The following is a 12,982-nucleotide window of genomic DNA, read 5'->3' as shown; positions in this document are numbered from 1 at the left end:
TCATTATTTCATTTCTTCTATTTTACAAATAGTAAACTGCAGAATTACGGTGAAAGTGAAGTTGGCGAATTTGAGAAACCAAAGAAGTTCAGGAAAAAAAGGAGTAACTTGTAGTTCCTTGCAGAAACATCAAGATGTCAGAAGCTGGACAGCAGAAGACCCAAATGGCCACATGATCTCGGACCTAGAAGTCCCAGTGCTGACTGTGGAAGATACTTGAGAAATGCCCCTTGTGCCATTTTTGGTGAAGTCCAGTCTGATGATGTTCATGACAAAGGATTTGTAAAACTTTAAAGAATGATGTAAAGGGAAACTGCTATTGTTATCTAGGACCAAAAAGCATTAAAAAAAAAAAAGTCCAGAAGAAAATAATGTTTCTTTTGACTTGTGTGAAATGATCATGGCCTTCGCAAATCCATTTTTTTTACTTTGGGCCAATCACTCGTACTCCCTGGTCCTCCTACTGGTCTTCATGGGCCTTCCCAGGTCTGATGTTCTATGTAAACCTCTTCCCCACTCTGAGATTGGATGTTCCGGGTTGTACTCTCCCTTCCAAATTAAAAAAAAAAAAAAAAGTCTTGTTCTATGAAAATGCTAACGATTTTAAAAAGAAAATTAATTTGAAAAATTAATATGACTTCAAACATGTTCATGAATGACAGAACTGTGGTCAGATTGATAAAACAGGCTTCCCTTTTGTTCTTATTTCTTTAGAAAAGTGATTTCATAAGCCTAGCTAATAGTGCCCTCCAATGGTCAAAAAATAATTCATTCCGAGTTTTGTGAAGGTTGAAATTTTCTCCTATCAATGTCTCTATCAACAAATAAGCTTTCATCCAGCTCCTACCAAGTGTCAGGTGCTCTGTTAAATTCTGGGGACTCAAAAAGAGGCAAAAGTCAAGCCCTGTCCTTAACGAGCTTGCAATCTTAGATTCCTTCAGAAAGAACTTTTCTTTCCACACTCAGCTTTTCAAATCAGTTATTAGATATCAAACATGCATGAGACCTAGATTTTCCCCATATTTTTATATCTAATAATCAATTGAAAGTAGGACTTAGTAGATAGAAGGTCCTCTTTGGAATCAGGAAGACTTATATTCTAGACCCATCTCTGACACACACCAGCTGGTGAGCATGGGTAAGCCACATGACCTTTCAGTTTCCCTATTTCCCTAAGATTGTCAGTCATAGGAGAGGTTGCTGCTCCTTATCCAAAAGCAAAGTTTCCAGCATGGGAATTCCCCAATAGCAGTAAAAATCATTGATACAGACCAAAAAGTAAAGTTTGGAATTCAGATAGCACTTTGTCATTCGCCTGACATTTAATGTACTCTGGATCATTCAATGAGCTTAAGAGTGTGTTGGAATGAGATGATTCAGGCTGGTTCCTCTGGTCTTGTGATGAAGAGAGCCCTCTATGCCCAGAGAGAGGACTGTGGGGACTCAGTGAGGATCACAACAGAGCATTTTCACCTTTTTGTTGTTTGCTTGCATTTTGTTTTCTTTCTCGTTTTTTTTTCTTTTTTATCTGATTTTTTTATGTGTGTGTGTGCAGCAAGAGAATTGTATAAACATGTGTACATATATTGCATTTAACATATTTTTACCATGTATAGCATATATTGGACTACCTACCATCTAGAGGAGGGAGTAGGGGAAAGATGAGGAAAGTTGGAACAAAGGTTTTGCAAAGGTTAATCTTGAAAAATTATCCATGCATATGTTTTGAAAATTAAAAAGCTTTAATAAAAAATATATTGGACAGCTAAGTGGTGTGTTAGAGTCAGACCTGGGTTCAGTATGGTTCATGTTCATGAGTTCAAATCTGGTCTCAGATACCAGCTGTGTGACTTGGGGCACAAGGCTTCACCTTGTTTGCCTCAGTCTTCTCATCTGTAAAATGAGCTGGAGAAGGAAATGACAAACCACTCCATTATCCCCTCCAAGAAAATCTCAAATGGGATCACAGAGAGTTGGATTTGAGTGAAATGACTGAAAAAGCAACCATGAAAAGGAATTTAAGTCCTGGAAGTAAGTAGCCCAAGAACTTGATTGACTTGTACAGTAAAGAGCAGATTCAGAACTTGCAATCGAATCCTCTCCTCTAACTTAAAATCCAGTTCTCTTTCTAGGAAATTATTCAGACAAACCTGTGAAACTTGACCAAAGCATAGAAGAATATATAATATAAATTGACGATCTAAATTAGCAAGTGAATTAAGAAGGGGATCTTCCAGGAATGATATCAAATATGTTGTTCCAAGTTAGAAATCAATTGGAAGGGAAGAAGGGTTTGCTCTGACTCTAACATCAGTTGGAAGAGTGCTTTCTGACCTTCAAAGGGTCCAAAGGCTCTTGGAACAACCATTTTCTCTTAAGTGTTTTAACCACATCCCAAAGTCAGATGACAATGGCATCTAAATTAGGAACCAAGATCCCCTGGATTTGCACTCACAATGCTTAAGGGGAGTTTCTTGAGCACTCCACAAGTGGGAGAAAAATACTGCTAGAAGTCTATAACTGTGAGGTAGCCCTTTGCTACCCTTTAAACTTGAGCCTACTTTCACCTGGAATTGGTGTGGATTTGGGGAAGAGTGTGACATTGACTTTTTTTGGAGGGGAGGAGAACATTTTAACTATTTTTTTTAAAACTGGGCCACCATAGTAAATACTTTTTTTCTAAAAGTGATTTAAGTCTTGCTGCTTAAGTTGATTTTCAGCTGATAAGATGGTGGGAGCTCAATACTCCTCAATACTTTCTTTCTCAGATTTACCACTAGACCCCAGAGAGAAGAGACTTGGAGTACATAGTTTTGGTAACCTGATTCATCAGTGACAGTAGGAGTTAGAATGGCAATATTTAGAGCTAAAATGAGCTATTTTGACTTAACTAAGTCTCTTTCTCTCTGTGCGCTTTAGTCTTACTGGTAAAATGGGGATAATATTCAGTTGACCTCCTCCTTGGGACTAGAATTAAACCCAATGTTGTCCTGTAGAGCAATATGAAATTTGAGAAGAATGTGAACAGTTAATACTATGAAGAATTAGAGCATCTTGGATATTTGATTAAGTTGAAGATGATGAATGCTCTAAGTGTGCCTTCCCTTCAGTTGAACCTCAGCCAATTTAATAATTAGCCACCTACTTTATTGACTAGCTAATAGATCAAGACTCACCTTTTATGTGGTCTTCTCTGAATGAAGGAAGGAAGGAAAATAGAGGAAGAAGGAGGAGGAGGAGGAGGAGGAAGAAGAAAAGGAGGAGGAGGAGGTGATATAATGGTGGTGGTGATGTTGATTAAGCAAAAGAGATACAAATGGAAAAAAAAAATAAAACTATCTCTGCTGTCATGGAGATCACATTCTAATATGGGAAAATAACATTTAAGAATATTTTGAAAATCAGATTGAAAGACCAAGAGGTCTGTAAGATACAACAGAAGAATAGTAATACCTTTTTTTAGTGTAATGGTGTAATGATCATTGATAAAGACGTGTCTTTTAGATTATCTGATGCTGTCAAAAAGCTTTAATAATTTAACATTTTGTTTCTTAGCAATTTTCAGTATTTTAACTACTCAGGAGGCAGGGATGATCATCCCTGTTGCATGACCAGCAGCAGGCTTTATATCCATGAGTGTTGCTCCCTTGGATTGGTCCATCCTGTCACATTATACTTCTTGGATTCCGGGACCTCCTTCAAGAATTATTTCATATTATATTTGCTCCCTTAGGCCTCTCCTGACCTTCTCAGCTGCTAATACCTTCTCTTTTCATATTGCTTTCTCTTTCCTCTGTTTATGTCTTGTTTATATTGGATTATTTAAATGTCATCTCTTCCATTAAAATGTCTGTTCTCTTACCCTGGGGTTTTAATGATGAGAAATTCTGGGATTGTTTTTGTCTTCTTGGTATTTTTTTAGCACATACCATTTAATAAGTTGCTTGTTGACTTACTAGTCTAAAATAGTCTAAAATAGCTGAAAATATCCAGTAATGGTGAATCTCCTAATGTAGTCTGTTCTATTTTTGGACATTTCTAAAATATTAAGTGCATATTATTCATAAAAATAAATTTTATTTCATAAAGAAATTAACAGAGATGACTATCACTATTTTAGTCATTTATACAGTTTTTAAAATTGATCCATGGCAAACTCAAGAGCTAAAATCTAATGTTTAAAAAACAAATTTCTAGCTTCTTAAAATTTTAATAGGCTGATCCATCTTCCATATGTTTAACTTCAGTGTTTTAAATTGCCCTCAAAACAAAAACAATCATCCTGAAAGTATTACTCTGGGTAACAATTCTATTTTTAACTGTTTTTGATGTGGTCAAGATTTAACCATACTTACAATGACTTAAAAATTTTAGCTATCATGGCTTTTTAAAATAAAATTTACATTGCCTCCTATTTAAAATACTAAAATATCTAAAAGAAAATTAAAATGGAGACTTCTCTAGTAAGATACAGAGCTTACACACGAAAAAAAATATTTTTAAAAAAGCCTATTTTGTAAGTCAACTGATACAAATCAAACTACTAGATACAACATGCAGTTGACCACTACTCTTAAAAATAAAATCCTTAAAGTTGTATCTTCTGGAAAAGATGCCCTCAAACTCTACTGATTTCGTTGGTATGAAATATAATCAAAGAAGACCAAAGATATGGCATGTCATATCATTTGCTGCAAAGTAAGAAGACTTACTCCATTTAGTTTTGGTCTCAAAAGTCAGCCCACAAAGATATTTTTGTTAAGTACCCATTATGTGCCAGGAATTGTATTAAGAAGTGGAGAAAGGCAAAAATATAATCTCTACCTTCATGATACAAGGCAAAGACCAAACAGAAAGAAAACATGACATTCATTCCCTTCCCTCCCTCACCTGCCCCAATTATCCAAGCTTATCACCTGCTACTCTCCAACATAAATTACTCTCTCCTTTTTACCTGCAAAATAGGAACACAGCAAAATTCTTTTGTCATCATCATCTAGTGTTTAGATAATGCTTTAAAGTTTTCAAAATTCTTTGCATATATCATCTAATCATATCCTCATGAAATTCTATTTTCACCTGGAAGGTAGGTGCTAATATTATCTCTATTTTACAGATGACAAAACTGAGGCTCAGTGACAAAAACAATAATAACAAAATAGCTATGTTATATATGTCTTATATAGTTATATATGATATATAATAAGCAATATGAATATTATAATAAAATTATATATGGATATACATTACATATTCTATGGTAATAGAAGATATAATAACAGAAAGCTATATTCTAGATACTGTGTTTCATGCTTTACACATATTATCACAATAACCCTGAGAGATAGGTGCCATTATTGTCTCAATTTTATGTTTGAGGAAAATGAGGCAAACAGAAATTAAGTGACTAAGTCAGCCATAGTGTCTATAAGTGTCTAAAACTGGATTTGAACTCAGGTCTTCCTGATTTCTCCATTATTAAACTATAAGCTCTTTGAGGTCAGGGACTGCGTTACCTTTTCTTTAATTATCAACATTGAAGATGAGAAATGATCATGATTTGGACATGACAGAGAAGTTGCATGGCCTAGTGGATAAAGTATTGGATTTGACATAAGGGACACCAGAATTTGAGTCCTTGTTATGTGACTGGATAAGTCAATACTTTCTCTGGACTTCAATTTTCTACTCTTTAAAATACAGAGATTGGAATAGAAATTCTTAAATGAATAAAATATGTTTTAAGGCTGTAATAGAATATTATTATGTAGCAAAAAGTGTTGAATACAGAGACTTCAAAAACTTGGTAAGATTTGCATAAATGGGTTCAGAAAGAAATAAGTAGAACTACTAAGGTATTTTACATGATGATCAGAATAACGTCAATGGCTACAACTTTGAAAGACTTCAGAATTACAGGCAAAGTAATGATCAGCCATTGCTTCAGAACCTGACAATAAAATGTGTCCTGTTTTGAGCCCAGCCGACATAGGCCTGTTGTCCATTCTGGAGACTGGAATGAACCCGGTTGACCATATGGCTTCTAGAAGAAGATTACTCAATAATGACTTGGAAAGGCTATTCAGCAAATAAATAACAATGGTTTGTCTGGGTGCGACTTCCCTGATCCTATGATTGTCACAGTGGTAAGCGTGGTCAGAAAGGTATGTTTATCTGGACAGAAGTGACATCTCAAGGAGCCTGTGGAGCTCTAGTCTTCTTCTGGGCTTTTAGGCTCTGTCATTGTTCTCCATATTGGACTGACTTAAGAGGATGTGATCACCTGATCAGAAAGTGGATAAGGCAGGAGAGGTAAAGATCTATTTTTTTTTTCCCTTTCTTTTTAAGGAGACAAGCCATATGATTGGCTATTACCAAGGATGGGATGAAGACCACTCTTGTATTTTACACCATCCACTTTGTAAGATCCCAACTTTTCTGCTCCTGATATAGATATTGGTACAATCTACTAGGGCTATTAAGTACACTCTTCAGCTCTTAGGGTGCTCACAGCAGCAGGTCTCAAGAGTCAGTGGGAAACTCCTTCTTCCTGCATAGTTATGTACTCCCAGATGATTTGGTTGCCTCTTCAGGGCAGTCCCGGACCCCGAGGATTTGACTGATGAATGAGAAAACCACTCATGTCTGAGTGGGAAAGTGTGAATCTAGAGGGTTGAATAGGTTCAGTTGACTTTTCTTCTGTATTCCATTATCTTTTTCTCTACTTACAGACTCACCATTTTCCCAAGGACGTCACCAAAGTCTACAACTTCCATGTCACTTTGATTCTTCTTCTCCGTCCTCACAAATCCATTTAGTTGCCAAATCACATCATCAATAGCTACATAGAATCTCTTAGCTCCTTTCTCTTCTTGCTTGGTCCCACCATCATTTAGGCCCTCACCCCTTCTTATCCTATTGCCTGCCCCCCGTCATTGCACTCTCAAGTCTTTTCCTGCTCTAAGTCCTTCTGTGCACAGCAGTCAAAATGGTTTTCCTAAAGCACAGTTCTGACTACCTTCCTCCCCTTTCAACATATTGATTCTAAAACTCAATATGATGTCATCTTTATCTCATTATTTGAATTCTATTTTTGTAAAAGTTTATATAAGATTTGTTTTTGTAGTTGTCTTTTATCATTTCATTTCTAAAAAGTTCTCTTTCTGTCAAGTTCTACTTTTATATAAATTTGTGACATATACATATTGATAGACAAGTAGGTAGGTAGACAGAAATAAATAGACCATTTATTCAGCATTCATTATGTGCCAGGCACTGTGCTATATAGTAGGCATAATTATAAAAAAAATAATAATAATAAAATAAAATAAAGCAATCCCTTTCTTCAAAGTGCTTATGTTCTTAGGAGTAGAATAGTTATCAAGCAGTACTAGAAAGGAGGAAGATGGGGTCTGGGGCTGAATAATAGAGTGGATATAGTGGGAGAGTGAGAAGACTACAGTCAAGAGAATACATGTAGTGATTTTTGTTTTAGGTAAGTAAATATCTGCATTTTTTGGCTGTATGCTCCCTTCATTTTATTATCAGATGTAAGATATTGGATAAGTCATTAGGCTACTGGAAAACTATCAATTGTTCAGGCCTTTGTTGCCAGCCTTCTTATTTCTAGGAAATGTTTCTCCTAACTGCACTCACCATTTCTTGGCAGAAAGGTGATGGAATGGATAGCCTGGGGCAATTTCAGATGTAGAGGATGTGTTGATTAATGTAAAGGAGAAGTTCTCTTTGGAAGAGCTGGGAGTTTATGTATGGGAATGTGACAAAATGGGAACTGTTAATAAAACATTAAAAATACGGAACAAAAAAATCAGAAGGTAACAAACCTGATGATACTGTTACTATTTTCTGAAATTTAATGTAGATTAAAAAAAACCATGATAAATAATAGAAGTTTATGGATATATACATATATATGCATGTTATGTTTATGTGTTTTATGTGTTCTTTGTATATCTAAATGCTTACTTGTGATGTCTGTTCTCATCTAGCTCTGACATTACATGTTTTATATTCTAAAGTCCCTGCCAACTCAAATAGTGTATGTTCTATGGTGACCTCCGGCTCCATCTTCATATTACTCTGTAATTCTATCCAGAACATAGCTGAGTAGCTGAGAACCAAAATTGAGTGCTTTCAGTGATCTACTTTCCCACATAAGTCTTTTCCTGCCCCTGCTTAGTAGGAAGATCGGAATGCTTAGGACATTTTATAAACACTCACAGCCTATTTAAGGAGAGGGATAGCGGTACCGGGGAAAGAGCTTTGAATCTGGAATAAAGAGTTTGAATGACATCTCTGTCACTTGGCAACTGTGTGATCTTTCACAAATCAGCTCTCTGGTTTTCTCATATGTATTTGTTTTGAGATTTATTTTTAGGGGGATTGTTTGTTCTGGGGAGGCAATCGGCTTAAATGATTTACCCAGAGTCACCTAGCTTATAAATGTCTGAGACTAGATTTTAACTCAGGTTCAACTGATACTAAAGCAGATACTCTATCCACTGCACCACCTAGCTGTCCTGGTTTTCTTACATATACATTAGAAATAAGAACCCCTATATTCCCTATATCAGTGGGTCACTGTGTGAAAAGCACTTCATAATTATTACATAAATGTGAACTTCCATGAGGCATCAGAAAATTCTCATGAAGCAAGATAATATGGATGCTTTTCTTTTAAGAAGCTGTAAGCGTCTGCAGTTAGCAGAACTCTAGCACCTGTGTTGGTCCTTCTAATACAATATTAAGTAGAAAAATAAAATATTGTTATATTTGTCTGTGTTCATTAGACAGTTTGCCCGATTCCTAAAAAAGAACTCTGAACATTAAATAGGTTATAAATATTATTGTCATCATTATGGTGCTTTTAGAGACATGTTTTGTCTTCATTATAATAAGGGGAAAACTTGGGAATTCCATGGTGAAACTAACTTCTCTACAGATATTTGTAAAAATCAAGTGCTCTGCACAGGGGTGGACACAGAGCAGCATTCTAGACATGCTTATTCCCTTGCCCATTTATTCTACGCATTCTTTGCTCTCACTGCTGTTCTTCAGTCATTTCCAGATGTGTCCCACTCTCTTGACCCCACTCGGGGTTTCTAGGCAGACACGCTGAAGTGACTGGACATTTCCTTCTCTATCTCATTTTGCAAATGAGGAAACTAAGGAAAATAGAATGAAGTAACTTGCCCAGGATCACTGAGCTAGGAAGTATCTAAGGCTGGATTTGAATACATGATTTGATGATTCCAAGCCTGATGCTCTATCCAGTATACCACTTACCTATTCTAGACATCCTTCAATAGCTTAATGATGGAAGTTTGATGTTGGACAGCTCCAGTTTCAGTATTTGTGTCTGCTTCTTCCATTAAAAAGCAAATGCACACCAGGGCCACAGCATTATCCTAAGTGACTGCTGAGAGGTTCAAGGTTGGGAGAGTATGATCATGAAGCATCCACTTAAAGAGAAGAAGAAAAATCCCACAGTCCGGTTCACAGATCAGTTAATTTTGTTTATTTCACAAGCTTTGAATTCAGAAATAAGAGCCACAACAAGTCATTCTGGGACAGCATCAGTAAGTAAAAATGTGTGTGATTTCAAAAGAAAACTTTGTACAAAACTTTAAAAATCAGACTGCCACTTCAGCCTTCTCGTAGGTACCCAAAAACCCATGCGAACCCAGAGTGCCACTGCCTCAGGGGACAGAGCCCTGAATGGTATGTTGGGGAGCAGCCATTCCTTGTACAACCCTTGGCTCCGCCTGAACTCAAAAGCTGACACGATGAAAACAGACTAGAATGGACAGTATGAGGAGGTACAGTTGTGACAGAGACCAGGTTTTCTGCTACAAGACATGGATACCTCTTCCTAACGGTGAAAAGGGGAATTATCTTACTGGCAATGTTAACAGTACCACGGATGAACAGTATCGACAGGAGCTGCCCCTGAATTGCCTTGTTGAACAACATCAGTTCTTGGAGCAACCTTGTTGGTCCGTGTCAATAGGAGATACTCTTGGAACAACCTGACTGTATTGTATCAGTAAGAACTGCTTTCTGGCTTAAACTTGAGCAGTTGTGTGTGTGTGTGTGTGTGTGTGTGTGTGTGTGTGTGTGTGCGTGTGCTTGTGTGTGTGTATGTTGGGAGGGAGGGGATTCTTCCTTTGAAGAGTTTCCAATGTGTCAAGTGAGGGCGTTTAGTCATGGTGTTGTATCTAGGTTAATCATTGGCAATGTGTTTTAGGGGACTCACTCACAGACTGGCATAAATAATTCAGAAACATGCATTCACTATCCTAGTACAACTACAGGGTGTGGAGGAACCATCGTCATTCAGATTCAAGGACAAAGCTAAAACCTGGACCCGCTGACAGAGCAGCAGGTGTGCCATGCTTTGAGTGACTATGGGATGGAGACACAATGTTGAGGAGGCAAGTAGTTCCAAGCAAATACACCACACTAGTATCACTTCTTCCTATACCGAAAAGAAAAGGGGAGGAGGGAACCAATCCCAGAAACACCATTCTTTTTTCCCATTAGTACCAACAAAACTGGATTGCAATAACACTGACAGAAAAGGAAAAGGATGCGGTTCCTGCAATCCTTCACTCTAGGTCACCCGTTCATCGTCAGGGCTCAACCGAGGCTGGTGATGTTGGAGCGGCCCCCAGGAGGTGCCACGATGCGATGGCCTGTGCGGCGAGGGTTGTTGTCATCTATCTGGGCCCCTGGAAGAGAAAGATGGAGCCAGTCAGCTTCTGAACCCCAAGGATGGAGACAGAAAGGAAGTCTGTTTGGCCTAAGCCTGGTTATGGTGGAAAGAAATCAGGAGTCAATGTTAGCAGCTCCAATCTGATTGCTGGTGCGTCCTTGTTTCATGATGAGGGGATGGTCCTTTCATATCTAGAGCCTCAGTTGCCTTACTTGTAATATTATTCGTGCATGTACTCCCCATGTGACAGCACATTGTAAGGGAAGTGGTTGGGGAGAGGCTGGGTATAGAAAACTAGATCTTAATCCCTGTTGCTGGCACAAAGAACTCTTTCTAACTCATTCTGAAATCCACTCAAATTATTTCCTTCTAGTTTTGCTTCCCTATATCTTCCAGACATTCCAGTGAACTTCCTAAAATCTGTATTTTAAATGGGAGGACTGATCCGGGTTCCTAGTACATTAGGCATTTCACAGGCTAGCAGGCTTTTTAAATAAAACACGCCAAACTTGGACCTTTCAACAGGAAAATAACACAAGCTTGGTCAAGGCTGGGAGATGTTCCTCGATCTCCTGTCTCTCGATGGCGTGCAAATCATTGGCAGGTCCAACTGACTCATGGAGGCCTTGAGTAACATACAGTGGGGCTTTCTTCTGGAGACCAGTCCGAGTTAACGTGTAATCTCAGCAGAAAGCTGGCTTCCAGGAGAGGAGCAAATCCTGGGGCCTGTCTATTCAGGAAAATGTCAGCGGAGGACACACTCTCATCATTGCAAAAAGAAAGGTGGGCTTGGCAATCATCAGCATCTTATAGCTCCTCAGAAAACCTGTGTGATATCTTTGGTGGGGACAGTCAGACCTGAATTCAAATCTGGATTCACACACTTACTGAGTGACTCTAGGCAAGTCACTCAACCCCAGTTGCCTCTCAAAAATTATTTCTTAAAAATCTATCCATCAGAAGTGGCTATCTTCAACAAAGAGAAGATCCAATTCAGTTCCAATTGATCAATGATAGACAGAATCAGCTATACCCAGAGAAGGAATACTGGGAAATGGATATGGACTACTTGCATTTTTATTTTTCTTCCCAGATTATTTTTACCTTCTGAATCCAATTTTTCTCGTGCAACAAGAGAACTGTCCGGATCTGCACACATATAGTGCATCTAGGATATACTTTAACATGTTTAACATGTATGAGACTGCCTGCCATCTAGGGGAGGGGGTGGAGGGAGGAAGGGAAAAGTTGGAACAGAAGTGAGTGCAAGGGACAATGTTGCAAAAATTACCCAGGCATGAGTTCTGTCAATAAAAAGCTACAATAAAAAAAAAAAAAACCTGTCCATCAATCTCTTTATCTATTCTACATATGTTGGGGACATGGTCTGAATCCCTTTCCATTCTTTTCCACTTGTAGATAAATGTCCCTCCCTCCTCCATGACCTTGTTCTAAATCAGAATGAATGTTGCTCTTAGGACACGGTTGGCCGACTCTGTTGGAAGTCCCTAAGGTGGGGCTATTGTCTCATTCCTTACCTGATAAACTGAAATTGGACTGATGGAGGTTTCTGATTGGAGGAGGCTGGTGTTTGGAAGGAGAGGATTTGGCGGAGGGAGCGGGAGTTGCATATTTTGGTGTAGCTGGAACATCATAGACTGGCCCATCATACATTCCTCTTGAAACTCCTTGCAATGCACCGACCTAGACCACGTAACAGAGATGTGATTTAGTGTCCCAGTGAATCTCCTTCTCATACCTGGACTTTTACCTTTCCTTTCCCTCACCCTCCACATTCAAGAAATTGTGGGATCTGTCGATTCTAAATATCTCTCCCACCTCCCCCTTTCTCTCTACTGCCACTGATAACACAAGGAAGCCTTGAATCCTCATCACTTTTCACCTAGATTATATTAAGATCCTCCTAACTGGCCTTTCTGTCTATGAGCTCTTGTTCCCTCCCCTTTACACAACTGGCAATGCAATCATCCTGTTACTGCTCTGCCAATTTTACTTCCCTGCTCCAGAGTCTTAAGTTCCAGAGAACCTGGGCTCAAATACCATCTTTCCTACTGACTACAACTTGTATGAGCTCACTCAAATCATGGCTACTCCTTGGGCTACAGTTTGTTCATCGGTAAAATGATGTTATTGAATGTCTACGATCCCTTGAAGTTTTTTTAATATCCAAAGATAGATGAAAACATAGAGATATAGATATGTACATGTGAATATAATAAATATAAT

General features: G+C 38.2%; 2 protein-coding genes across 2 annotated transcripts in view; one reads left to right on the top strand and one right to left on the bottom strand.

Annotated features, from left to right (window-relative positions):
- The window catches only part of EVC (EvC ciliary complex subunit 1), a 105,511-nt gene extending 103,742 nt beyond the window's left edge, over positions 1 to 1,769 (top strand). The window contains exon 21 of the mRNA XM_051963850.1: positions 33 to 1,769. Coding sequence (XP_051819810.1) covers positions 33 to 114 — 82 coding nt within the window. The 3' untranslated portion in view covers positions 115 to 1,769. The remainder of the gene's footprint in view (positions 1 to 32) is intronic.
- Positions 1,770 to 9,515: 7,746 nt separating this feature from the next.
- Positions 9,516 to 12,982, bottom strand: part of CRMP1 (collapsin response mediator protein 1) — a 70,802-nt gene continuing 67,335 nt past the window's right edge. The window contains 2 exon segments of the mRNA XM_051964270.1: positions 9,516 to 10,751; positions 12,274 to 12,439. Of these exon segments, the coding sequence (XP_051820230.1) occupies positions 10,660 to 10,751; positions 12,274 to 12,439 (258 nt within the window). The 3' untranslated portion in view covers positions 9,516 to 10,659.

The sequence above is a fragment of the Antechinus flavipes genome, chromosome 6, assembly GCF_016432865.1.
Source record: "Antechinus flavipes isolate AdamAnt ecotype Samford, QLD, Australia chromosome 6, AdamAnt_v2, whole genome shotgun sequence".
NCBI lineage: Eukaryota > Metazoa > Chordata > Mammalia > Dasyuromorphia > Dasyuridae > Antechinus > Antechinus flavipes.
The sequence above is the reverse complement of the archived record's forward strand: the minus strand, read 5'-3'. Positions and strand labels throughout refer to the sequence as shown.